Source organism: Dendrobates tinctorius, unplaced genomic scaffold, assembly GCF_039654945.1.
Source record: "Dendrobates tinctorius isolate UK_male_01 unplaced genomic scaffold, ASM3965494v1 ptg000258l, whole genome shotgun sequence".
Classification (NCBI taxonomy): domain Eukaryota; kingdom Metazoa; phylum Chordata; class Amphibia; order Anura; family Dendrobatidae; genus Dendrobates; species Dendrobates tinctorius.
In genome coordinates this window covers 4023774-4050529 of record NW_027361925.1, presented here as the reverse complement: position 1 = coordinate 4050529, position 26756 = coordinate 4023774, and the positions used below count along the sequence as shown (strand labels likewise).

Here is a 26756-nt window from a genome sequence, read left to right as displayed (position 1 = left end):
CCTATGGCAATATGGCAACATGAACAATAAAGGGCTTTTAGAACAACATATACTTCCATCCATACAACGTCTATTTCAGGGAAGGCCTTGCACATTCCAGAAGGACAATGTTAAACTACATACTGCATCCATTGCAAAAAATATGGCTTTGCAGAAGAGTTTGGGTGATGAACTGGACACCTGCAGTTCAGACCTTTCACCAACAGAAAACTTTTGGTGCATTATAAAATGAAAAATCTGGCAAAGACCTCAGACTGTTGAGCAGCTACAGCCCTGTATCAGAAACAACATTCCTTACGACACAGCTGTCAGGGGACCCGGGACCAGGGGCTCCTTCTCTGTACCTTACACTAGGGGACGCCCTAATGCCCTATTCCCCGGGATACTTCTTAAGGTGAAGATGTTGGGGTCTCCACCCTTGCCTTATCTCCTGAGTTAATCTCCGTTTTCTCTTCCCCACCCAGGGAAGAGGGGTGCTACTGTACATCGTAGTACACCAACATGACAAACAAGGCAACACAAAAAAGGGTTAACAGAAAACTCCAGGCATACAAAATATTCACTCACATATAACAGAGGAATGCACTGGGGTGGGGCGTGGAGGGATGGGAATAAACCAAAATAGAGAAGGATAGGGAAATACCACACAGACAAAGCAAACAACAGTCACAGAAAATGCCTTCAACTCTCCTTCTCAAATGGACTCCTCTTCCTCTGTTAGCCATGCAGCAAATGCTAGCTCTGACAAGGATTAGTAACAGAGCACAGATTATAAAGGGGAAAGGAGTGGCTGTGAACACAAGGATTTCCAACATGGCCTCTTAACCCCTGTTCTGCCAGAAGGAATAAACACATTTAAAATGAAGAAGTGCTTCTTCTCAGTGCCAGAGTAGGAGCAATCAGACACTGCGGTCTTCAGACTCCACATTGTCGCTGTAACCCCATGACAATTCCTTTCCCAAACTTTCAGCAACTGGTCTCCTCCCTTCCCGGACATTTACAAGCATTTGTAAAAAGAAGAGGGAATGCTACATAATGGTAGACATGGCCCTGTCCCAACTTTTTTGAGATGTTTTGCAGCCATCAATCTCTAAATGTGTTCTATGTTCTGCTGTGAATAAGATGTAGCTATAAGAGATTTCAAAATCATTGCATTTCGCTTTTCTTTACATTTTACACATTGTCCTTACTTTTTTGGAGTTGGGTAAAATATATTGTAAAAATATATTCATTAAATAATCTCAAAACTGTATTTTTGTGTTCTTCTAGGTATTGATGCTAGTGGCCTCTTTTGTTCAGGTTTTCACAGGCATAGTATTAGCATCCAGGAAGATTGCTGTATATTCCAAATCATTGACATATGGAATTCCTTTCTGGGCGCCAATGTGTGTAAGTTAACTTTAAACAAAGCCTTCTCTTAGTATATATAAAACATATAAAGTTTACTGTACTGTAATTAAAATGAGTATTATAGTTATGTAGTTTGAAAAAAGACATAGTCCCATCAACTATAAACTGCAATCAATCAAGATGATTGACTCCCCGGTGTAAATTATGTTTACAATTAAAATTTACAAATCTGTTTGCAATAAACCAATCAAACAAAAAAAATCAAATAGTTCAACATGACTTAATATGAGTGGAATATGTCAATGGCTCCGTGATTCTCTATGGCAGTATGGTACTGGCTACCTGCAGCTTAGAGAGGTCAAGATGGAGTCAATCAATTGTCAGGAAATCCAAGGATAAAAAATTATGCCTTCTGTGTGGAAGCTGAAGCTTAAGTATCATGGAATATTTAAACAGGAAAATGACTTCAAGTACCATATATCTAAAAGTCTGGTGTCAGAAGAAACATTAAAAGATTCTGGAGTGGCCATCATAGTTGCTTGACTTAAATCCCATTGAAAATCTTTGATGGGACTTGAACAAGGCAGTTGCAGAATACAAACCAAATAAAATTGGTGAACTGGAGGACATTTCACATGAGGAATGACCTAAGATTGTTCTGGAATTCTGCCAGAAGCTGATGTCTGGCTATATTTCATGATTGCGCAGGTCGTAACAGCCAAAGGTGCTCTGTTAAAGAAGCACTCCCGTCAAAACTTTTATCTTCTTAATACATTGCAATCATCATATTAAATAACACTGTGTACTTACAATTGCTCATTATGCCCTTCTACCCAGTAAATTCTTCTTTTTTTTCTGCTCTATGTAGAAACAGGAAGCTTCTTCACCCCTTCAACTCCTGACCCAGCTGTTCCTCCACCCCCTGCCAGGGACTTTTGCAGTGACTCATGACTCATACAGGGGAAATAGACTTCCTGTATCTAAATAGAACTTTGAAGGATTCAGCTTAGTCAGTTTTTTAGTGGGATTTACATAAAACAGCTTTTGACCATACATTTGTATAAACCATTCATGTACTTGTACAGAGCAATCATGTCCCCCTGATGGACATTTTTCTCAAGACTAAATAAATGTACCATATATACTTGTGTATAAGCCGAGATTTTCTGCACATTTTTTTGTGCTGAAAACGCCCCTCTCTGCTTATACACAAGTCATATGCCAGAAAGCCGGCAGGGGAGTAGAAGACATCATACTCACCCTCCTGGTGTCTGCATATCAGGCTCTGCTACATCTCAGTCCTGGCGTCTGATCTCTTCCTGTCTTTTTCCTGTGCTGGTCACATGATACCGCTCAATAAAGTAATGAATATGGACGTGTCTCTGGAGCACCCCCAAAGCAGGTGTGGGGATCACTCTGTACCGGACCAGCATCTTAAAGGGATGTGTCGCGGTGGCGGTGACCCGGTCCGTGGCCCTGGGCGTCCATGTAAAATAGGTGGAATGAAGCTGAATAAGGTTTATAAGTAGATAATTTGTGACGCCACCTGTGGTTTCTCGGCAATGAAGGTGTTAAGCCGACGCTGCGGTGCAGATCCTCTGATGGTATAATGCAGCAAAGATGGAATAGCTCTCCACAGGCAGAGCTGTAGTCCCAGGGCAGGGGTAGTAGATGTTGAGGTAGATGGTGTAGTGTTAGGCACCGAGATATAGCAGTGCTGAGTAGGTTGGCGCAGGATGAAGGCAATGACACAGCAGAATGCAGTTCCAATGTTTACTCACGTTGCTGGCACAGACAGCTGCCCGCTTCAGTGACGCAGCCTCCAGGTCAGGGGCTCAGTCAACTCCCGGGCAGATGGAAGACAACTTCCAGCACTCCCTTTCGTGTGCCTTTTCTGAACGTCTCCTTTCTAGCGCTAATCTTAAGTACTTGTAGTTCTGAATTACACTCAAGCTCCTCCTTCTTGATGTTACTTATAACTCCACTCGCATGACAGGCAGCTGTATCCTGCTTCGGGGACTCCATACAATCATGTCCCGGCTCACACACGTTACTGCTGTGTCTTCGAGTCTTAGCAGGGAATAAAGTGGTCAGAACTTCTATTCCTCCAGTTTCTGTTGTAGGATCATTAGTAACACACTCAGCCTCGGATAACGGCGCCCGGCCTTGGTGTATTAAACTTAGAGAAGGGCTCTGCTCTGGCATTAATCCCCAGTCTCTCTCCTCCTCACGTTCCGTTCTTATCTATCTTCCTTCTGAACAACTGATCTTTCTTTCTTCCTCTTTCCTTGCCAGCAGCTCCAGCTCACAGGAGGCTGCTGCAATTACGTCCTCTCTCCATCCCCCTCTGGGGTTTCTCTGCCTAACTTCATGTCAGCTTTCCCCTCTAGTGTTTCTAAGCTCCACCCACCACCCAGCACACTTCATGAACCAAAGCAGCTGCCATAAAGGGTGCTCTGCTGTTCAAAGGTGTCTGTGCTGGATGTAGGGGCTGAAGTCTGGTCAGGTGTTACCATCTTACCTGGGGAGTGGGATACTACACCTCAGGAGGAGGTGCAGTACCTCTGTGGTGACTGAACCCTCAGAGGTGCCACATCTCAACTCCCATTGGGGTGGAGAGCATTTTCATAACTTTAATGAGCGGCACCATGTGACCAGCACAGGAAGAAGACAAGAAGAGAGAAGCAGATTCTGGGACTGAGATGTAGCAGAGCCAGATATGCAGATGCCAGGAGGGTGAGTAGGACTGGGGGAGGGTAAGCCATGCCATATTCACCTGTCTCCGTTCCACCGCTGCGCAACCTCCAGGTTCCTCTGGCTGTGACGTTCAGGTCAGAGGGTGCAATGATGTGTTTATTGCATTCCCTCTGCATGAACAGTCACTGCAGACAGCCGGCGACTCTGAGAGGTGAATATGTCTCTTTTTTTTTAATCGCAGTAGCAGCATTATTATTATATGGGGCATATATTAATATGGAGCATGTTATGGGGCCATCATTAACCTTTGTGCAGCATTATATGGGGGAAATATTAATGTAGAACATGTTATGGGGCCACCATTAACCTTTGTGCAGCATTATATGGGGCATATTTTGTATGGAGCATCTTATAGAGCCACTATTATTCTATGTGCAGCATTATGTGGGGCATATTTTAATATGGAGCATCTTATGGGGCCACCATTAACTTTTGTGCAGCATTATATGGGGCATATTTTGTGCGGAGCATCTTATGGGGCCCATCATGAACTGTATGGAGCATTATATGGGGCTTCTGACACAATATGGATATTCAAAAACCTTTAACCTACTGATGTCTCAAATAATTTTACTTTTATTGGTATCTATTTTTATTTTTGAAATTTACCAGGAGCTGCTGGGAAATTTCCCAGTTTTTTGGGGCAAAATTAGGGGCCTCGGCTTATACTTGGGTCGGCTTATACTCGAGTATATACGGTAATTATTTTAATATTTCTTCAAATCCAAGATCCTCCATTACTCTTATCAGTTGTGTGGCTCCTTGCACATTTTCTAGCATCCATTTTATGAGCTGGTGACAAGAAATGAACTGCAAAATCTAGATGAGATCAGACTAATGCTTTCTAAATTAGCACACCAAATTATGGGGCATATATATTGGAGTTTTTAAGATACACAAAATACCAACAGAAATTAAACTACCCAGTTAATCCATAAAAATATTTTCTCTTTATTAAATAAGGTACAATAAAACATACAATTATAAAGGGGATATATTTTAACAGAGACAGAAGTGGTAATCAATCATATATACAGTACATTCAAATACATATAGTACGTCACAAAACTTAGGATTAACATATGTATGTTTAAGTGAAAAAAATACAAAATTCATGTATAAAATACATAGATCGATGGTAAAATAACAGTTTTCAGATGCTGAAGCTCCACCTAGTGGTTAAAGGTGACAGTATCATCCTAAGAGAAAATAATATCCTAAAATATCCTTTAGGGTCAGATGTATATGTATGTTACAATCAATGCACCGTATTCATTGAAGACACGAAAATTAGATAAATAAATAAGAAATATAAAAATGTAACTATTGATTGCTTATTAACGCTGAATTAAGTATTCAATAAATATTGTGCAGCTGCTAATACAAGCATGACAAATGTATACAGACTGAAGACAAATAATTGTATACCCTTTCTGAGGAAGCCGACGTGGCGAAACGCGCGTAAGAGAGGTTAGCGGTAATTGTTTTCAATCTGTATACATTTGTCATGTTTGTATTAGCAGTGTACTCTAGTCCTTAACTGAGTCTAGATGCCTACTCCTTTAGATCTTACTTGCTGCACAACATTTATTGAATACTTAATTCAACACCAATAAGCAATTAATATTTACATTTTTATATTTCTTTCTTAATTATTTATCTAATTTTAGTGTCTTCAATAAATACGGTGCACTGTTTGTTACATATAGTCATGGCCAAAAGTATTGACACCCCTGCAATTCCGTCAGATAATACTCAGTTGCTTCCTGAAAATGATTGCAAACACAAATTCTTTGGTATTATTATCTTCATTTAATTTGTCTTAAATGAAAAAACACAAAAAGAATTGTCCTAAAGCCAAATTGGATATAATTCCACACCAAACATAAAAAAGAGGGTGGACAAAAGTATTGGCACTGTTCGAAAAATCATGTGATGCTTCTCTAATTTGTGTAATTAACAGCACCTGTAACTTACCTGTGGCACCTAAACAGGTGTTGGCAATAATTAAATCACACTTGCAGCCAGTTGACATGGATTAAAGTTGACTCGACTTCTGTCCTGTGTCCTTGTGTGTAGCACATTGAGCATGGAGAAAAGAAAGAAGACCAAAGAACTGTCTGAGGACTGGAGAAACCAAATTGTGAGGAAGCATGAGCAATCTCAAGGCTACAAGTCCATCTCCAAAGACCTGAATGTTCCTGTGTCTACCGTGTGCAGTGTCATCAAGAATTTAAAGCCCATGGCACTGTGGCTAACCTCCCTAGATGTCGACGGAAAAGAAAAATTGACAAGAGTTTTCAATGCAAGATTGTGCGGATGTTGGATAAAGAACCTCGACTAACATCCAAACAAGATCAAGCTGTCCTGCAGTCCGAGGGTACAACAGTGTCAACCCGTACTATCCGTCGGTGTCTGAATGAAAAGGGACTGTATGGTAGGAGACCCAGGAAGATTCCACGTCTTACCCCGAGACATAAAAAAGCCAGGCTGGAGTTTGCCAAAACTTACCTGAAAAAGCCTAAAACATTTTGGAAGAATGTTCTCTGGTCAGATGAGACAAAAGTAGAGCTTTTTGGGCAAAGGCATCAACATAGAGTTTACAGGAGAAAAAAAGAGGCATTCAAAGAAAAGAACACGGTCCTTACAGTCAAACATGGCGGAGGTTCCCTGATGTTTTGGGGTTGCTTTGTTATCTCTGACACTGGACTGCTTGACCGTGTGCATGGCATTAGGAAGTCTGAAGACTACCAACAAATTTTGCAGCTTAATGTAGGGTCCAGTGTGAGAAAGCTGGGTCTCCCTCAGAGGTCGTGGGTCTTCCAGCAGGACAATGACCCGAAACACACTTCAAAAAGCACTAGAAAATGGTTTGAGAGAAAGCACTGGAGACTTCTAAGGTGGCCAGCAATGAGTCCAGACCTGAATCCCATAGAACACCTGTGGAGAGATGTAAAAATGGCAGTTTGGAGAAGGCACCCTTCAAATATCAGGGACCTGGAGCAGTTTGCCAAAGAAGAATGGTCTAAAATTCCAGCAGAGCATTGTAAGAAACTCATTGATGGTTACCGGAAGCGGTTGGTCGCAGTTTTTTTGGCTAAAGGTTGTGCAACCAAGTATTAGGCTTAGGGTGCCAATACTTTTGTCTGGCCCATTTTGGGAGTTTTGTGTGAAATGATCAATGTTTTGCTTTTTGCTTCATTCTCTTTTGTGTTTTTTCATTTAAGACAAATTAAATGAAGATAATAATACCAAAGAATTTGTGTTTGCAATCATTTTCAGGAAGAAACTGAGTATTATCTGACAGAATTGCAGGGGTGTCAATACTTTTGGCCATGACTGTACATATACATCTGACCCTAAAGGATTTTTTTAGGATATTATTTTCTCTTAGGATGATACTCTCACCTTTAACCACTAGGTGGAGCTTCAGCATCTGAAAACGGTCTGGTTATTTTAACCATCATCAATGTACCATATTTTTTGGAGTATAAGACGCTGTTTTTTCCTCCAAAAATGTGGAGGAAAATGGGGGATGCTTCTTATAGTCTGAATGTATCGGCTATGGCTGTGGTGGGGAGGTGGGGGAGCGGCATCGGCGGAGCAGTGGGTCACAGAGGCAGGAGCCGGAGGCTGCGGCTTACTCCTGTGCCTGCTGTTAAAAAGAAATTAATATTCACTGCATTCCCCACCCATGGGTGTGGAGGGCTGTAAATATTCATTTCTCTTTAATAGCATCCAGGTATGCATGGCCCCATCCTTATCCTGGCATGATTGGCCCCCATTCCGGTCCTGGTATGCATGGCCCTATCAAAAAAACAATAAAAAAAATTACACTTACCTTCTCGGTGCTTCCTCGCAGCATCTTGTTCCTATGCCAGCAGTTGCTTTCTGCCTGTAACAAGCGCATGGCAGGGATATCATACACTGCTAACAAGCTGAGGACAGCTGCCAGAATACTCACTGCTCCCCATGCCAGGACTTTGTGCGTGGAGGGCAGTAAGTATTAATTGCTCTTTAATAGCGAGCACAGTGTCAGCCGCAGGCTTCCTGTCGGTCATGATAGGGATGACGGGGCCATGCATACCAGCATGGGGCTAAGGGGACCATATTTACCAGGATAGAGGATATTAAGTACAGAACCGACCACATTTTTCGCTTCAATTTTTTTCTAATTTCCTCCTCTAAAACCTAGCGTCTTATGGTTCGGTGTGCCTTATGGTCCAGTATGTCTTATAGTCCAAAAAATATGGTATTTTATACCTGAATTTGTATTTTTTTCACTTAAACGTAAATATATTAGTACTAAGTTTTGTGACGTACTATATTTATTTGAATGTATGTGCAGCGCCCCCTAAGGCCGGGGTTACTCGGTACCGGGCTAGTCAGTTCTTAAAGGGGATGTCACGGCAGCAGTGACAAGGTCCGTAGCCCTGGACGTGGAATGAAAATAAAGAGGATGATGATTTTAGGGAATACAGTAAAGATGGGGATAATTTGTGATGCCACCTGTGGTGTTCGGCATGGAAGGTGATTGCCGACGCTGCAAAAGAGACCGCTGGGGCTGTTGGTGTTGCAGCATTGTTGGTACAGCTATCCACGGGTAGAACTAGACCCCAGGGCAGTTATGGTGATAAATGTGATGGTAGTTGTAGTTGTGGTGCAAGGCAGGTGATGCTGCAAATAAGTCAGAGGACACAGTGGAGTGCAATCTTCACACTTTTACTCACAGTTCTTCCAGTTACAAACCCCAGCCAGGGTGCTGTGTCCTCCGGGTCGGTGGTCCAGCCAGCAAACAGGTAATTTGAGGTACACCGTGTCAGAACCCCTTTCAGATGTTCCTTCCCTGGCCGTCTCACTGCGCTTTCTTCCTCCTCTCCTGCCCTGCGCCTTCACATACAGTGTCCCAACCCAGCAGCCCCGGATCTTGTTGGGCGACATGCTCTAGGTTCCCTTGATCCTATCCAGCTGCATTTTCAGTGAATGTGTATGGATCTGGCTGCAGTGCATGCAGATACTGCAACCTCAGGTTAGCTAGCTGAGTCCTTAGTTTCTCCTCTAGTCTGGAGCCGGTCCCCTACTGCGACCTGGTCCCTCCACCCGACTACGGTCGGCGTGGATGCGGGCCCCAAGGATGGATTCCTCACTACCCGTGCCCATAGGACCCCTTCTTTCTCTCTTCCACTGAAGCCTGAAGCTTATCTTTCGATTTCTTCTGTCTTTCTGTCATGATCTCAGTGTGGGTTTGACTCGCACACGTGGGGTTAATGTCTGGAACCAGTGCTGATGACTGGCATTTCTGGGGTTAAAGGTTGTGATCCCGGTGCAGGCTTACCTGCACACCTGGGGCTATGATTGTGGCCTCTCCCTGGTTCTGGGGGAGGCTTCTTATAGCCTCAGGACGCTCCCATCCCTGTCAGTTATACTTTCGCCCTTGGCATTGTGTGGTGACCCCTGAGTGTGTTTGTGCTGTGTTCTGGTTACTTGATTCTCTGTGTATGACTCGGTCTGTTCTCTGGATATCGCTTTGGATTCTGCCTGGTACCTCCTATGTCTGTTTGGTTTTGATCTCTGCTTGGCCCTGATTATCCGCTCTGTCTCATCCCTGGTACTGTACTGTGATCCTGTGTATGACCTTTGGCTTTGTCTGACCTCCCGCCTGTTTATCCCTCCTGTGCCTCATTTGCCCGTACTGTTGTGACCTCCGTTTTGCCTGACTCTGAGTTGTTGTATGGTGTCCTGTCATATCTGAAAGCAGGACGCTAAGCCATGCCCCCTTGCAGTCACATGACCATAGGTCCTGTGCAAGCTTGTTCATTTTCAGTGTCCGCAGGTCCCGTGCCTCTTTCCAGCGCTGACTGGACCCTGACACTAATAGTTGAAGCACGCCTGGTCACCTCTGCTGCCCTGCTCCCCAGGTAACTCTTAGCACTGCTTCTGTACTCAGGACACGCACACTGGCTCTATGAGCAAGTGTAGTGCGGTGTCTCTGACATTATAACTGACCGTTTCAGTTTGTTTTTTTTTCTCTGAAGAAAAAAAAAAAAAAAAGTGTGTGTTATCCTCATGGATCCCATACAAGCCTTGACTGATCAGGTCAAGCACCTGACCCAAATGTTCCATAAGCTCAATGTGATCTGATGGCTCAGACCCAGCAACAGTTGGTGGTTACTGTGCAGGGGGCTGTCGATGCAGGGGCTTCTAGTTCTGGGGGTAGGGATGTGTCATTAGCGTCCCCCGAATCTCCGGTCAAATTGCCAGACCTTTTCTCAGGGGATAAAAAGGAGTTCAGGTCTTTCAGAGATGGATGCAAGCTTTTTTTTTCTCTAAGGCCCCGCTCCTCCGGGGATGAGTTCCAGAGGGTGGGGGTCATTATTTCCCTACTTCGGGGGGCTCCGCAAGCATGGGCTTTCTCTCTGTCTTCCTCTGCTCCTGAACTTATGTCAGTGAACGCATTCTTTGAGGCCCTCGGACACATTTATGATGAACCTGACCGAGTGCGATTGGCAGAGGACATGTTGATGAGTGTCTGTCAGGGGAAACACTCAGCTGAGTGGTTTTGTTCTGAGTTCCGCCGCTGGGCGTCAGAGGTCTCTTGGAGCGACGCCGCACTCCGAGGACTCTTTCGCAGAGGCTTGTCCGAGCGGCTACAGGATGCCTTGGCCTTACATCCCCCACCTAACTCTCTCGAGGACGCCATGACCCAGGCCGTCCGGATGGACCGCAGGCTGCGGGCCAGAGGGGTGATGCAGGTGGATACTCCATTATTCCCCAGTGGAAAAGAGACTGCCCCTGAGCCCATGGATGTAGGCGCCCTCTCCCTGAAGGATACGGAGAGGAAACGCCGGAAGGACAAGCAGTTATGCTTTTACTGCGGTAAAACGGGACATTGGAAAAGGGAGTGCCCGAATTGCCCGTCTTCAAACCCGGTCGGCGGGAAACGACTAGGTCTGGGTAGTCAAAGGGGAGGCTGCTCTGACCCTCAGGTACCATTTTCCTCGTTTTCTAAAGTAGTACTGCCTGTGGAACTGTTTGTGGATGGTAGTTCTTTTTCCTCTACAGCCTTCGTGGACTGCGGATCATCTATTAATCTTATTGACTCCCAATTGGTCACACACTGCAAGATAGGGACAGTTAGGCTCAAGGTTCCGATCAAGGTGATGGCCATTGACTCATCTCCCCTCACTAAGGAGGGAATTTGCTTTATGTCTGATGTGTTTTCTCTCAGAGTGGGCGCTACTCATGTGGAAAACATAAGTTGTTTTGTGCTGGACAATCTACCTGCAGAGTTGGTGTTGGGCATGCCCTGGTTACAACACCATAACCCAGTTATTAACTGGAAAACGGGGGAGATTGTACAATGGAGGTTTAATGATTTTGAGTTATGTGATAAATCCGCACTGCTGGTTGAACCTGTTAAATCTGTGTCTGTATCATCTGTCGAGCTGGAAGGTATTCCGGAATGCCTGAAGGACTTCGAAGATGTATTCTCCGAAAGCGAGGCCGAGACGTTACCGCCACATAGACCCTTTGACTGCGCTATTGAGCTGGTCCCGGGGGCTAAATTACCCAAAGCCCTTCTGTTTAATTTGTCCGGTCCTGAGCGCTTGGCTATGAAGGAGTACATTACTGAAAGTCTGCGCAAAGGACACATACGTCCTTCAGTCTCACCTGTGGCGGCAGGTTTCTTTTTTGTAAAGAAAAAAGATGGCGGGTTACGTCTCTGTCTCGACTTCCGGGAGCTTAATCAAATTACTGTACGGAATATGTACCCCCTTCCGTTGATTCCTGATTTATGTAACCAACTATCAGGGGCAAAGTGGTTTTCTAAACTGGACCTTCGGGGGCATATAATTTGATAAGGGTCCGAGAGGGGGATGAATGGAAAACCGCGTTCCTCAAGACCGAGGGACTATTTGAAAATGTAGTCATGCCGTTTGGTCCTACCAACGCCCCTGCCATATTTCAGAATTTCATCAACGTGGTATTCTCAGATCTCATTGGTCGTTTTGTCGTTATCTACTTAGATGATATTTTGATATATTCCCCCGACAAGTATTCTCATTTGGAACATGTACGAACTGTGCTCCAAAGGCTGAGAGAAAATCATTTGTATGCCAAATTGGAGAAATGTGTATTCTGTGTACAAGACTTGTCCTTTATGGGGTTAATTGTATCCGGTGAGGGTTTTCGCATGGACCCCAAGAAGGTGCAGGCCATTGCGGATTGGGTGCAACCCCGAGATCTTAAGGGTCTTCAGCGCTTCTTGGGGTTCGCCAATTATTACCGCAAATTTATCCGGGGGTTTTCGCAAGTGGTCAAACCTCTCACGGATCTAACATGCAAAGGTGCGGATGTGAGAAATTGGTCCTCGCTCGCAAAAGAGGCCTTTGTGATGCTGAAAAAATGTTTTATGTCTGCTCCTGTGTTAGTGCAGCCAGATCCGTCCAAACCATTCGTCATGGAAGTGGACGCCTCTGAGGTGGGGGTGGGGGCGGTGTTGTCCCAAGGGCCTGCCACTCTAACCAACCTCAGGCCATGTGCTTTCTTTTCCAAGAAGTTCTCTGCTGCGGAAAGAAATTACGACGTAGGCAATAGAGAGCTTCTTGCGGTCAAATTGGCGTTTGAAGAATGGAGGCACTTTTTGGAGGGGGCCAGTCACCCGGTTACCGTGATCACGGATCAAAAAAAATTGTCGTACATTGAGTCTGCTAAAAGACTAACGCCCAGACAGGCCCGTTGGTCACTTTTTTTTTCCCGTTTTCAGTTTACGATTACATTTCGTCCAGGGTCTAAGAATGTCAAGGCTGATGCCTTATCACGCAGTTTTCAGCCGGTGTCGCCCCCTGAGCCACCGTCCTCCTTTCTTCACCCTGGGGTTGTGATAGCAGAGGTCTCATCTGAATTGGAACGGGAGATTCAGGGGGCCCAGTCGCAGGCCTCGGCGGCCAAGCCAGAGGGGAAGTTGTTTGTCCCAGAGCAACTTCGCCTGAAACTCTGGCAGGAGTTCCATGAATCCAAGCTGAGTGCTCACCCTGGTATTTCAGCCACACGTCTGGCGGTGGCTAGGATCTTTTGGTGGCCTACCCTTGGTTCGGACATAAAAAAATTCATTGCTGGTTGTGGGGTCTGCGCTCATTCTAAAAGCTCTCATAGCCGGCCGGCAGGGGAGCTGATACCCTTGGCAGTGCCCGAAAGGCCATGGACTCACTTATCCATGGATTTTGTTACCAATCTCCCTCCATCTAAGGGTAATACAGTGGTATGGGTAGTGGTGGACAGGTTTTCTAAGCAGGCTCATTTCGTACCCCTGTCCGCACTACCGTCAGCTGAGACGTTGTCCAGGTTGTTTGTGCAGCATGTGATCCGGTTGCATGGGGTACCCCTGAATGTGGTGTCTGATCGTGGTGTGTAGTTTGTGGCTAAGTTTTGGCGTGCTTTCTGCAAAAAATTAGGTATGTCTCTGTCCTTTTCGTCTGCATACCATCCTGAGAGCAATGGGCAGACGGAGCGCACTAACCAGTCCCTGGAACAGATCCTCAGGTGTCTAACCTCTGCTAGACAGAATGACTGGTGCGATGCACTGCCGTTGGCTGAGTTTGCCTTCAATAGTCGGGTGAGTCAATCCACTGGTAGGTCCCCTTTCTTGATTAACTATGGGTTCAGTCCTCATTTTGGTGAGTTTTCTCGTCTGGATTCGTGGTGTCCCGGGGCTGAGGACTCTGTTCAGCGGTTAAAAGATACATGGGCAGAAGTCAAGCGGCGTATATCCAGGTCTCAAGGCAGGTATAAGTTTTTCGCGGACAGGAAACGAACACCTGGTCCCACGTTTCAGGTTGGAGAGAAAGTTTGGCTCTCCACGCGAAACATTAAGTTAAAGATTCCGTCAGCCAAGTTAGGACCCAAATTCATTGGCCCGTAGAAGATTGTGGAAAAAATCAATCCAGTGGCGTATAGGCTGTGCCTTCCACCCTCTTTCAAGATCCCTAACGTCTTCCACAAATCTCTACTGAAACCTTTTGAAGCAGTCCGGGGAGACTCCGAGTCTGCTGCTTCTCCTGTTTTGGTCGAGGGGCAGGTGGAGTACGAGGTTGGTCATATCGTAGATTCCAGGTTGGTACGGCGGTCGGTACAGTACCTGGTTCATTGGAAGGGGTATGGACCGGAGGACAGGTCCTGGGTACCGGCCCGGTTGATGGATGCTGATCGCCTGGTGCGGGCTTTCCATGCTAAGTACCCGGGCAAGCCTGGGGGTCCAGAGGCCCCCCGTTGAGAGGGGAGTACTGTCATGATCTCAGTGCAGGTTTGACTCGCACACGTGGGGTTAATGTCTGGAACCAGTGCTGATGACTGGCATTTCTGTGGTTAAAGGTTGTGATCCCGATGCAGGCTTACCTGCACACCTGGGGCTATGATTGTGGCCTCTCCCTGGTTCTGGGGGAGGCTTCTTATAGCCTCAGGACGCTCCCATCCCTGTCAGTTATACTTTCGCCCTTGGCATAGTGTGGTGACCCCTGAGTGTGTTTGTGCTGTGTTCTGGTTACTTGATTCTCTGTGTATGACTCGGTCTGTTCTCTGGATATCGCTTTGGATTCTGCCTGGTACCTCCTATGTCTGTTTGGTTTTGATCTCTGCTTGGCCCTGATTATCCGCTCTGTCTCATCCCTGGTACTGTACTGTGATCCTGTGTATGACCTTTGGCTTTGTCTGACCTCCCATCTGTTTATCCCTCCTGTGCCTCATTTGCCCGTACTGTTGTGACCTCCGTTTTTGCCTGACTCTGAGTTGTTGTATGGTGTCCTGTCATATCTGAAAGCAGGACGCTAAGCCATGCCCCCTTGCAGTCACATGACCATAGGTCCTGTGCAAGCTTGTTCATTTTCAGTGTCCGCAGGTCCCGTGCCTCTTTACTTTCCAGCACTGACTGGACCCTGACACTAATAGTTGAAGCACGCCTGGTCACCTCTGCTGCCCTGCTCCCCAGGTAACTCTTAGCACTGCTTCTGCACTCAGGACACGTGCACTGGCTCTATGAGCAAGTGTAGTGCGGTGTCTCTGACAACATTTTTTGTCCGTGTTCTCCCTGCTTTCTACACTAATACACCCAAAAGTGTAGCAAGCGGCTTTAGAGATCTCCTCTTTGAAGCCGTTCGTTATACTTCCGGTTGTATTAGTGTAGTGAGGGGCATCAGCAGAAAGAAGACAAAGTTGAACATACCTGGCCACAGAGAGCATGAGGCCAGGAGCAGGACATGTCAGTATACATGCCATCAGCATTCAGACAGTGCTCACTTTGGGAAGCACTTCTTAAAATTTTCATCAGGATTTTATACCCCAAACTAACAGCTTGTATGTAAAGGTGCTTTAATTTGCTATTTTGCAATTTTAGAGAAATCCATAGCGGAAACTGTATGCTAATGAGTTGCAAGTGCAGTAGGCGGGTACTGCACTTAAAGCTTTCCTGTTTTTGTCCTTATTCCACGTCCACTGCCTGCCTCCTGTCTCTGGCTGACTGACAGATCACTCATGCTCCAGTTACCTGTGAATCACTGACAAGAGGCAAACAGCAGGCATGGAAATAGCAGAGAGGCAGGAGACCTGTGCTTGCAGGGCTCACCACTGCACTTGCAACTCATTAGCATGCTATTTCATCTATGGATTTCTCTAAACCATCAAAACAGATTTCTACAAAACTACAAAAAAAGGTAGGGATTTACTCAGCAATAATGCATCATTGAAAACAGTCATTAGTTTGGGTCATAAAATTTAAAAAATTCAAAATTGAGCCAACAGCAGAAAATTTGTAATTATTACTAATAAACATAATTTGCCGGAGGGGGTTTATAATTTTGATTGCAACTGTATATAATTAAAAATATATATATATGTATAATCTCCAGATTCATTTGCCTTTTTATATAGGCATCCTGTCCTTTTTAAAATGCAATAGTTGTATCTTCTATTCACAACCTACTGTGGCAGTAATAGCAAAAATATTTCAAGGACTGCAGATCAGCCCCTACTTGAATTGGGGAGCAAACCTGCATTTCTTGGCATCGACCAGTGTAACAGAGTTGTACATAGTTTACATCTATGCCTGATAACAATCAATCTCTTGAAGTACTATGTATGCAAGCAAAACCAATCTGACATTGATGACCTTTTCTCATTATTGGACCACCCATTAACAAATGAAATGCTCTACATTATGTTTTACAGTACTTAATTACTGGATATCTATCAATTATAGTTCATCTTAAACCACTCAGACGTCAGGTAAGTTGATTAATGAGAAGTAGGTAGGATTAATGTAATATTCAAAGGGTTTCTTATCATTGCGATTTCTTTCTTTGTGGAGGCATATCAGGACCATAAAGGGAGGCTCCCTTAGCAAAAAAAATTTGCAGCAGTATTTATGGATGTTATGCGAGGCCCACAGCAGAAATGTCTGGTGTTTACATACCCCAAGTGTTCTAGAGAGGCCTTTAATTCTGAAAATCTCTAATGTCTAGTATAAAAAGTTTACCATATTCATTATTCTCTTTTAAAATAAAATAAAATGTAAAAAATGCTGTCTATAATCATGGGTGTACATATAAGTCATGAGGCCTCATAGCAGTTCTAATTGAGCCCCACCCCCAAACAAAAAAAAATATTATCTGACAGAGTCATAAAATAGCATATGTCACAACTTTGCAGTCGTTGCAAAGTAATTTTCGTCCTACTGAGGCCCAAGATTCTACATTCATTGCACCCATAAAAGAAGCTATGCATCACTACTCTGTTGTCGGTTGTCCCGGGGCCAGGGGCTCCTTCCCTGTCCCTAATGCTAGGGGCATCCTAGCTATCCCTGCTTCCCAGATAGCTTCTAATGGTGAAGAAGCTTTGGCCACATACCTTGCTGCGCTACTGAATCTGTCCTCAGTTTATTCCCTCCCCCACCCAGGGAAAAAGGGAGTAGCAGTGTATACACCAACTAGACTAACAAGGTAATACGAACAGGAATATAGGAAAATACCAATCATAGAAAAATGCACACACAAACAACCAAGGGAGAAACCAGGGTGTGAAGGATAGGCAAAACAAAAATAGAAGGAGAGGATTTGCACACAAGCAACAGTCTTAGATAAATCCTTCATACACCTTCTCAACAACACACCACTAACTGCTGAACCATACAGCTATAAAGCTATCTCTGGCATTTCCTGATTGCTCCTGATTGACATTTCCTGAGTCCTCCAAGCAGTATAATGTACCCCATAGTCCTTCATATAGTATAATGCACTCCCCATAGTCCTCTATAGAGTATAATACACCCCATAGTCCTCCATATAGTGTAATGTGCCCCCCATAGTCCTCCATACAATATAATGGGCTCCCTATAGTACTCCATTATAATACTTTGGTAGTACTCCGGGGGTGGACCCGCTGGACCGTGGCAACGAACCTCCCATGGGCGAGCTGACCAGGTGGACCACCCCCTATACAGGGAGTGTTTGGGGCAGGCCCGCGGGTAACTATCACCACGGCAGCTGGTACCCAGGGAGAGGGTCTCAGAGACTCGACGGAACACAGGAGAGATCGGCAGGTAATCGCCCTAGGAGAGTAACACGGCAGGCGGACAGAACAGAAACATGGGTGGAACGGCAGGCAGCAGACACGGACTGGATGGACAGCTGGGAGACCAGGACGGGGCGGAACAGAGCCTCGGAACTCCGGGTCCTAAGAAAGAGAACAGCGGAGAAGCACTATTAGCTGAGGACAGGTTGGGAGCAGGGGTGCGCACAGAGGCAAGGGGGCCAAGATCACAAGCAGGGCTCAAGCGATCACCAGGCACCGAGAGGAGGAAGAGACAGCCTGATATAGGGCATCTGATCAGGGACTTCCGGGTCACAACCCTAGCTGGTGCAGGCTGAGGAGGGTGCGCGCGCTCCAGACTTCAGTGTGGGCGCACGCCCGTCGAGGAGCAGAGGATACCGGGCAGGAGGGAGTGCAGGGTAAGAGTAAAGGGAGAGCCGCGGTGAGGACCGGGCAGGCGAGACCGTGGCGTGGAAGTCGCCAGGGACCAGGATGGCAGCAGCAGGGGAGCCGGAACCAGTGGGGGCCGCGGCAGGGCCTGCGGCCGCGGTGTGACATCCATATAGTACACTGAATGCCTTATAGTCCTCCATACAGTATTATAGCTACCAAAAGGTACTTTCAGATTTAAAAAAAATACAATTCTCACCTCTCATCCTCATTTTCCTGCTGCCTCTGTCCATACAGCACGTGTTCTGAAGCTCTACACATCTCAGCGCAGCGGCCCCATGTAGTAACATCATTGCGGTAGCTGTGCTAAGACACCGTGGTAGAATGATGGAGGAGAGACCGTTAGATGACACTCCCTCTCTTATCATTACTTGACGTTGGTATTGTCAAGTATTTACCTCGTAAGGGGATATCAAGCGTCTTGACTTACCCCCAAAAACCCCACCGTGACCATAAAATGACCACCCCCACCTCGGTGCCAACTAATACACAGACACCGGTATTTCTTTTGGAATTTTATGGCCACAGCAGCCTTCTATTATAACAATAAACAAACAATAAACACTGTATCATAAACAACATGAGTACAATGAATTTAACCCTGGAAGGAGAAGTCCTTGAAGCCACAAGATCGTGGTGAAATAGTCCAAATATCGTGGACAACCCCCGACCATTTGCTCCCAGCCGTTACCCCACAGGCTCGGGAGCACCAGCACACCAATAGATGTTGTCCACAAACTCCTTGGGGATCCGCCGTCTTCCGACGGAAAACTCCCCATCCACCTTTCACCAGATCACGACCAGCATACCTTTAAACGAAGGAGACCCTACCCAGAGAGTCTCCAAAACCAATTTCCACCGACGTCAAGGACTCCCCGTCCCCCAAAACCGCCATGACCCAAAATAGAATCACATACTACCAACCCAAGAGAAAAAGGGAGGGAGGGTGGGACTGCTCAGGAGCTGGGACAACAGGAACAGAGGGCGGGCTCCCCCCAGACCCTGCCTTAAATACCCCCTAGCTCCCCCTCCCCTTTAACCCTTCCCTCACTAACTTCCAACCCCCCGTCATGTTGGCCTCCGCCCACGCCTCCTCCAGGGGGTTGGGAGGCTCACTCCGGCCATTTCTTGACGTTGGTATTGTCAAGTATTTACCTCGTAAGGGGATATCAAGCGTCTTGACTTACCCCCAAAAACCCCACCGTGACCATAAAATGTGTCATGATCCCAATGCAGGTTTTTGAGCTGCACACCGGGGGTTAATGTCTGGAGCTCTGTGCAGGTTTTGACCTGCACACTTGGGGTTAATGATTGTGGCCTCTTTCTGGTTCTGGGAGAGCTTCATAAACCTCTGGGTAGCTTCAATCCCTGCCAGTTATACTTTTGCCTTTGGTCTAGTGTGCTGACCCCCGTGTGCCTGTTTATTGCTATAGCTTGTTTATATGGTTCTGACCCGATTCTGTTTCCCGTTGTGAGTTTGCCTGTTGATTTTGTACTGCGTTATTATCTGTGTATGACCCATTGCCTGTGACCTGATTACTCTCTGCTCGCCCCTCTTGTACCTTGCAGCTATCTCTGTGTGTGACTCATTGGCTACGTCCTGACTATTCTCTCTGTCTATGCCCCTTGGTAACTTTGTCTCACAGTTACTCTGCTAGGAATTGTCTTGCGGCTCCTAGCTCTGTGGAGTTTAGGCCACGCCTCTAGCAGTCACGTGCTTCAGGCCCTGCAGCTCTGAAGTACGCATCTATTCGGTTGCTGCCCGTTCCACAGGTAGCTTTGAGCATGCTTTCGCTTACTCGGGGCACGCGCACTGGCTCAGTGAGCAAGTTTAGTGCGGTGTCTCTGACATTATAACTGGCCTGCAATTTTTTTTTCTCTCCTCACTTCTGCAGCATGGACCCAATGTGTGCTTTATCTGAGCAGGTGAGAAGCTTGACTCAGTCACTGCAGAAGCTTAGTTTGGAACACCAAGCTCTGGCCCAGTCCCAACGGCGGGTTGAGGACTCAGTTCAGGGGGTACTTTCCGCTGGCCTCCAGCAGGTGGGGAATAGAGATGTCATTTTAGTCCCACCTGAATCCCCGGTTAAATTGCCAGATATATTTTCTGGTAACAAGGATGATTTCAGGGCATTTAAGGAGGGCTGTAAGCTTTTTTTTTCTTTGAGACCCCGCTCCTCTGGGGATGAGAAACAGAGGGTGGGGGTGGTGATGTCCCTGCTTAGGGGGTCCCCACAAGCCTGGGCATTCTCACTTTCCTCTTCTGCCCCTGAGAGAATGTCTGTGGATGCATTTTTTGAAGCCTTAGGGCTTATTTATGATGAGCCTGATAGAGTGCGGTTGGCTGAGGACAAAGTGATGAGTGTCTGTCAGGGGAGCACTCAGCCGAATGGTTCTGTACTGAATTCAGACGTTGGGCAGCGGAAATTTCCTGGAGTGACGCCGCCCTGCGGGGGCTGTTCCACAGAGGCCTGTGTGAACGTCTGAAGGACGCTTTGACACTTCATCCTCCGCCTGACTCCCTGGAGGATGCCATGGTCCAAGCGGTTCGCATGGATCGCAGGCTGCGGGCTAGAGGCATTATGCAACGGGAAACGCCCTTATTCTTCAGTGGAGATGAGACCCAGACTCTTCCTATGGCTATGGAGGTGAACGCTGTCACCTGTGAGGGAAAGGAAAGAAGACGCCGCCGGGAAAAGCAGTTGTGCTTCTATTGTGGGAAATCTGGACATTGGAAGAAGGACTGCCCCTCCTGTCCGTCATCCTCCAAGATGGCGGGAAACGACTAGGTCTGGGTAGTAATCAAGGAGGCTACCCAGACCTTCAGGTACAATTTTCCTCATGTGCAAAAATGGTGCTGCAGGTGGAACTGGAACTTGGTTATGGTCCTGTTCAGACTACTGCTTTTATTGACTACGGTTCAGCTGTGAACCTGATTGATACCAAGGTTATGACTCTTTATAAGATAGGGACAGTCAGGCTTCACGATCCTGTTAAACTTGTGGCAATTGACTCATCTCCTCTTACCCAAGACGGTATCTGTTGCAGGTCTGAACTTTTTTCTCTAAAAGTGGGTTCCACTCATGTGGAGAAACTAAGTTGTCTGGTGGTAGATAACTTGCCTGCAGGACTGGTACTGGGGATGCCTTGGCTTCAACGCCATAATCCTACCATTGATTGGGTTACAGGGGAAATCACTCAATGGGGATGCAATAGTAAATGTGGTAACCGGGGACATCTTGTTAACGCTGTTAAATCCGTGTCTGTGTCGTCTGTCGATCTGGAAGGTATTCCGGAGTACCTGAAAGATTTCGAAGACGTTTTTTCCGAAAGTGAGGCTGAGGCGCTGCCACCACATAGACCCTATGATTGTGCCATTGATTTAGTACCCGGAGCCAAGTTACCTAAGGCTCGATTGTTCAATTTGTCTGGGCCTGAGCGCCAAGCCATGAAGGAGTACATAGCTGAGAGTCTCCGCAAAGGGCATATCAGGCCTTCTGTGTCACCTGTGGCAGCAGGGTTCTTCTTTGTGAAGAAAAAAGATGGTGGTTTGCGGCCGTGCCTCGACTTTCGGGAACTGAACAAGATAACGGTTAGGAACTCTTACCCACTTCCCCTCATCCCAGACTTATGTAACCAGTTAGTCGGGGCCCAATGGTTCTCCAAGTTGGATCTGCGGGGGGCCTACAATCTGATAAGGGTTCGGGAAGGGGACGAGTGGAAAACGGCATTCCTCACATCAGAGGGACTCTTCGAGAACCTGGTAATGCCATTTGGGTTAACTAATGCACCCGCTGTTTTCCAAAATTTCATCAATGTTGTGTTTTCTGATCTGATAGGCCGTTTTGTTATTATTTATTTGGATGATATTTTGGTGTATTCCCCGGACAGTCAATCTCACCTGCAACATCTAAAGACTGTTCTCCAGAGACTCAGGGAGAACCAATTGTTCGCCAAACTGGAAAAATGTTCGTTTTTTGTACAGGAGTTGTCTTTTTTGGGGTTGATTGTGTCCTGTGAGGGGTTTCGTATGGATCCTAAGAAGGTGCTGGCGATCGCTGACTGGGTTCAGCCTCGAGATCTCAAGGGGCTCCAGCGCTTCTTAGGATTTGCGAACTATTACCGGAGATTCATTAAAGGTTTCTCACAAGTGGTTAAACCACTCACGGATCTTACCCAGAAGGGAGCTGATGTAAAAAATTGGTCTGTACTCGCTAAGGAATCCTTCTCAGCAATTAAGAAATGTTTTATGTCTGCCCCGGTGTTGGTGCAACCTGACCCGTCCAAACCATTCATTGTGGAGGTGGATGCTTCTGAAGTGGGGGTGGGGGCTGTGCTGTCCCAGGGTCCGGCCACCCTTACCAATCTCAAACCCTGTGCCTTCTTCTCCAAGAAGTTCTCTTCAGCTGAGAAAAACTATGATGTAGGCAATAGAGAACTTCTTGCGGTCAAGCTGGCATTTGAGGAATGGAGGCACTTTTTGGAAGGGGCGGCTCACCCTATCACGGCTGTCACGGATCACAAAAATTTGGCATACCTTGAATCTGCTAAGAGGCTTACTCCTAGACAGGCCCGTTGGTCACTTTTTTTTCACGATTTCAGTTCTCAATTACTTTTCGACCAGGATCCAAAAATGTTAAAGCGGATGCCCTGTCCAGAAGTTTTGATCCAGTGTCTCCCCCTGAGCCGCCGTCCTCCATTCTTCCCCCAGGGGTGGTAGTGGCGAGGGTCTCAACTGAGTTGGAACAAGAAATCCTAAGGGCTCAGGCCCTAGCTCCGGCAACCAGGCCAAGTGATAAACTGTTTGTTCCAGATTCATTGCGGCCTAGACTTCTGCAGGAGTTTCATGATTCTAGGCTGAGTGCTCATCCAGGTATCACGGCCACTAGAGAGGCAGTAACCAGGGGTTTTTGGTGGCCTTCATTAAGGGCCGATGTCAAGGAATTTGTTTCTGCTTGTGGCATATGTGCCCGTTCCAAAAGCTCGCATAACCGACCGGCTGGGGAACTCATACCTTTACCGGTTCCTGATAGGCCATGGACTCATCTTTCCATGGATTTTATTACCGGTCTTCCACCTTCCAGGGGCAATACCGTGATCTGGGTGGTGGTGGACAGGTTTTCTAAACAGGCCCATTTCATTCCCTTGGCAGCATTACCTTCAGCAGAAACATTGTCAAGGTTGTTTGTGCAGCATGTGGTCCGATTGCATGGGGTACCCCTGAATGTTGTGTCTGACAGAGGTGTGCAGTTTGTGGCCAAATTTTGGAGGGCGTTCTGTATGAAATTGGGCATCTCACTCTCCTTCTCGTCGGCATATCACCCGGAGAGCAATGGCCAGACGGAACGCACCAATGAATCCCTGGAACAAATTCTCAGGTGTCTGACCTCCGCCAGACAGGAGGATTGGTGTGATGCGTTACCGTTGGCTGAATTTGCTTTTAACAACCGGGTGAGTCAGTCCACCAACATGTCCCCATTCCTGATTAACTATGGCTTTAATCCGCATTTTTGGGAGTTTTCTCGGGTGGATTCCGGTTGTCCAGGAGCAGAGGGGTCTGTTCAATGGTTAAAAAACCTCTGGGCTGAAGTCCGGCGTAATATCTCTCGGGCCCAGGGGAGATACAAATATTTTGCGGACAAAAAGAGAGCCTCGGGAGACATGTTTCAGGTGGGAGAGAAGGTTTGGCTCTCCATGCGTAACATCAACTTGAAGGTACCATCAGTTAAGTTGGGACCAAAGTTCATTGGTCCGTACGAGATTATGGAGATAGTCAACACTGTGGCATATAGGTTGCGTCTCCCCGCCTCCTTAAAAATATCTAATGTGTTCCATAAGTCTCTGTTGAAACCAGCAGGATCTGTCAAAGAGAACTCTGAGACTGTTGTTCCTCCAGTGCTGGTGGAGGGTCAATTGGAGTATGAGGTCGGACATATTGTGGACTCTCGGCGGGTGCGCCGCTCTTTGCAGTACCTGGTCCACTGGAAGGGATATGGACCAGAAGAGCGCTCATGGGTCCCTGCTCATTCGGTACATGCGGAAAGCCTGGTTCGGGCGTTCCATGCCAAGTACCCGGGGAAGCCTGGGGGTCCAGAGGCCCCCCGTTGAGAGGGGGGTACTGTCATGATCCCAATGCAGGTTTTTGAGCTGCACACTGGGGGTTAATGTCTGGAGCTCTGTGCAGGTTTTGACCTGCACACTTGGGGTTAATGATTGTGGCCTCTTTCTGGTTCTGGGAGAGCTTCATAAACCTCTGGGTAGCTTCAATCCCTGCCAGTTATACTTTTGCCTTTGGTCTAGTGTGCTGACCCCCGTGTGCCTGCTTATTGCTATAGCTTGTTTATATGGTTCTGACCCGATTCTGTTTCCCGTTGTGAGTTTGCCTGTTGATTTTGTACTGCGTTATTATCTGTGTATGACCCATTGCCTGTGACCTGATTACTCTCTGCTCGCCCCTCTTGTACCTTGCAGCTATCTCTGTGTGTGACTCATTGGCTACGTCCTGACTATTCTCTCTGTCTATGCCCCTTGGTAACTTTGTCTCACAGTCACTCTGCTAGGAATTGTCTTGCGGCTCCTAGCTCTGTGGAGTTTAGGCCACGCCTCTAGCAGTCACGTGCTTCAGGCCCTGCAGCTCTGAAGTACGCATCTATTCGGTTGCTGCCCGCTCCACAGGTAGCTTTGAGCACGCTTTCGCTTACTCGGGGCACGCGCACTGGCTCAGTGAGCAAGTTCAGTGCGGTGTCTCTGACAAAATGACCACCCCCACCTCGGCGCCAACTAATACACAGACACCGGTATTTCTTTTGGAATTTTATGGCCATGGCAGCCTTTTATTATAACAATAAACAAACAATAAACACTGTATCATAAACAACATGAGTACAATGAATTTAACCCTGGAAGGAGAAGTCCTTGAAGCCACAAGATCGTGGTGAAATAGTCCAAATATCGTGGACAACCCCCAACCATTTGCTCCCAGCCGTTACACCACAGGCTCGGGAGCACCAGCACACCAATAGATGTTGTCCACAAACTCCTTGGGGATCCGCGCTCTTCCGACGGAAAACTCCCCATCCACCTTTCACCAGATCACAACCAGCATACCTTTAAACGAAGGAGACCCTACCCAGAGAGGCTCCAAAACCAATTTCCACCGACTTCAAGGACTCCCCCTCCCCCAAAACTGCCACAACGAGGGGCCTTTGAACACCTCAATGACCCGAGACCCCCACAACCCGCCAAGCGACAGCCTTCTCTATACCCTCCTGAAGGACAAGGGCCCAAATATCGGAACCCACTGCATTCAAGTGAATCCCGTCCGCCAACCAGTAATCGCCCTCACCCTTCTCCAAATCAAAATGTCGCACGGCAACTCCCCCGTTTTTAACTATAAAAGCGGACACCGCTCTGTTAACCTTGATCCTGGCCCGGTTAACCTTCTCCAACGATCTCATGGACCGCCAACGCCTGCATGGCACGATCTCCGACCACACAATTGTGACTCCCCGATAAGTCACCCACAACCGCAAGTAATCTTGCTTAATGTCCTTGATCAACTCCCGGAAGGGACGGACAGCCAGATCATTACCCCCAGCATGAATAACGAGAACATCTGGTGCCCGATCCAAACGAACACACTCGTGAATTTCTGGCAACACCCGACGCCACACCAGGCCCCGAAAACCGATCCACCGCACCACCGCCGCCGATCTGGAAATTCCCAACTGTCTGCCGTCGGTCCTGACATCGGCTCTCACCGCTTCCCAGTAAACAAAGGAGTGACCAAATATCCAGACCAGCAGCGGTTCCATACCTGAAACACAAAACGACACTCACAGAAACATATCGCAAAGAAAACGCTCCAATACTTGCAATATTTAATCTACCCCATGGACCACGCCAACCGGACACACCTTCTGCACGCCTTAAGGCCGAACATAACTACGATAACGATTAGACCTCCACCCTCCGATACGCTGAATGAAAGAGGGACCCAAACCACGCTCAGCTGCCTCAGTCGCCGCACCAATCCGAAAAGAATGCGAAGCAAACCTAGAATCATCCAATCCCAAACACCGAATTGACTTCTTAAACACCGCACCAAACTGATATCGAGACAGACTTCCACCGTCTGCGTGACACAACACAGATCCGCCCAGACTAGGACGAAGGTCCCAAAATCTACACAAACACTGAACCGGGCACATCCCGGAACCAGAGACAACCCCCAACACAACTCAACGGCCATTCCCAGACTGGTCCGTTTTTTACCTACGTAGCCAAAATTCGACGCCCTGAGCGGTCAAAGTCACATCCCTGGCTAACAACCCGCCCATAGACTCTTTATTGTGAGACACGAGTTCCCCAATCCGCAGCGCCCCAAAAAATGCAAAGGAAAAAGCCAGACGAAACAACGCAACCTCATAACCATCCGCGCATACCGATTCCAAAACCAGACCCAATTGCTCAAGCATATTAAACGACACGGGCCACCTTAAATCACCCCCCCCAAAAGCGGTGAAAACCTTTCGCCGCCTGTCTTACCAAAAACGTTTTTGTCAAATCCCTGTACCCGCACAACCGAAAACCGAAAGACAATCCGGCCAACAAACGTGTCA

The 26756-nt window shown here is 47.0% G+C and overlaps 1 protein-coding gene across 6 annotated transcripts in view; it reads left to right on the top strand.

Annotated features, from left to right (window-relative positions):
- LOC141069329 (uncharacterized) overlaps positions 1-26756 on the top strand; it is a 136575-nt gene that overhangs the window by 86226 nt on the left and 23593 nt on the right. For 4 of the 6 annotated variants that reach the window (XM_073558797.1, XM_073558800.1, XM_073558795.1 and 1 more), the window contains exons 3-4: positions 1270-1389; positions 16327-16383. In XM_073558797.1, coding sequence (XP_073414898.1) covers positions 1270-1389; positions 16327-16383 — 177 coding nt within the window. The remainder of the gene's footprint in view (positions 1-1269; positions 1390-16326; positions 16384-26756) is intronic. The other 2 variants (XM_073558799.1, XM_073558798.1) reach the window with 2 other exon arrangements.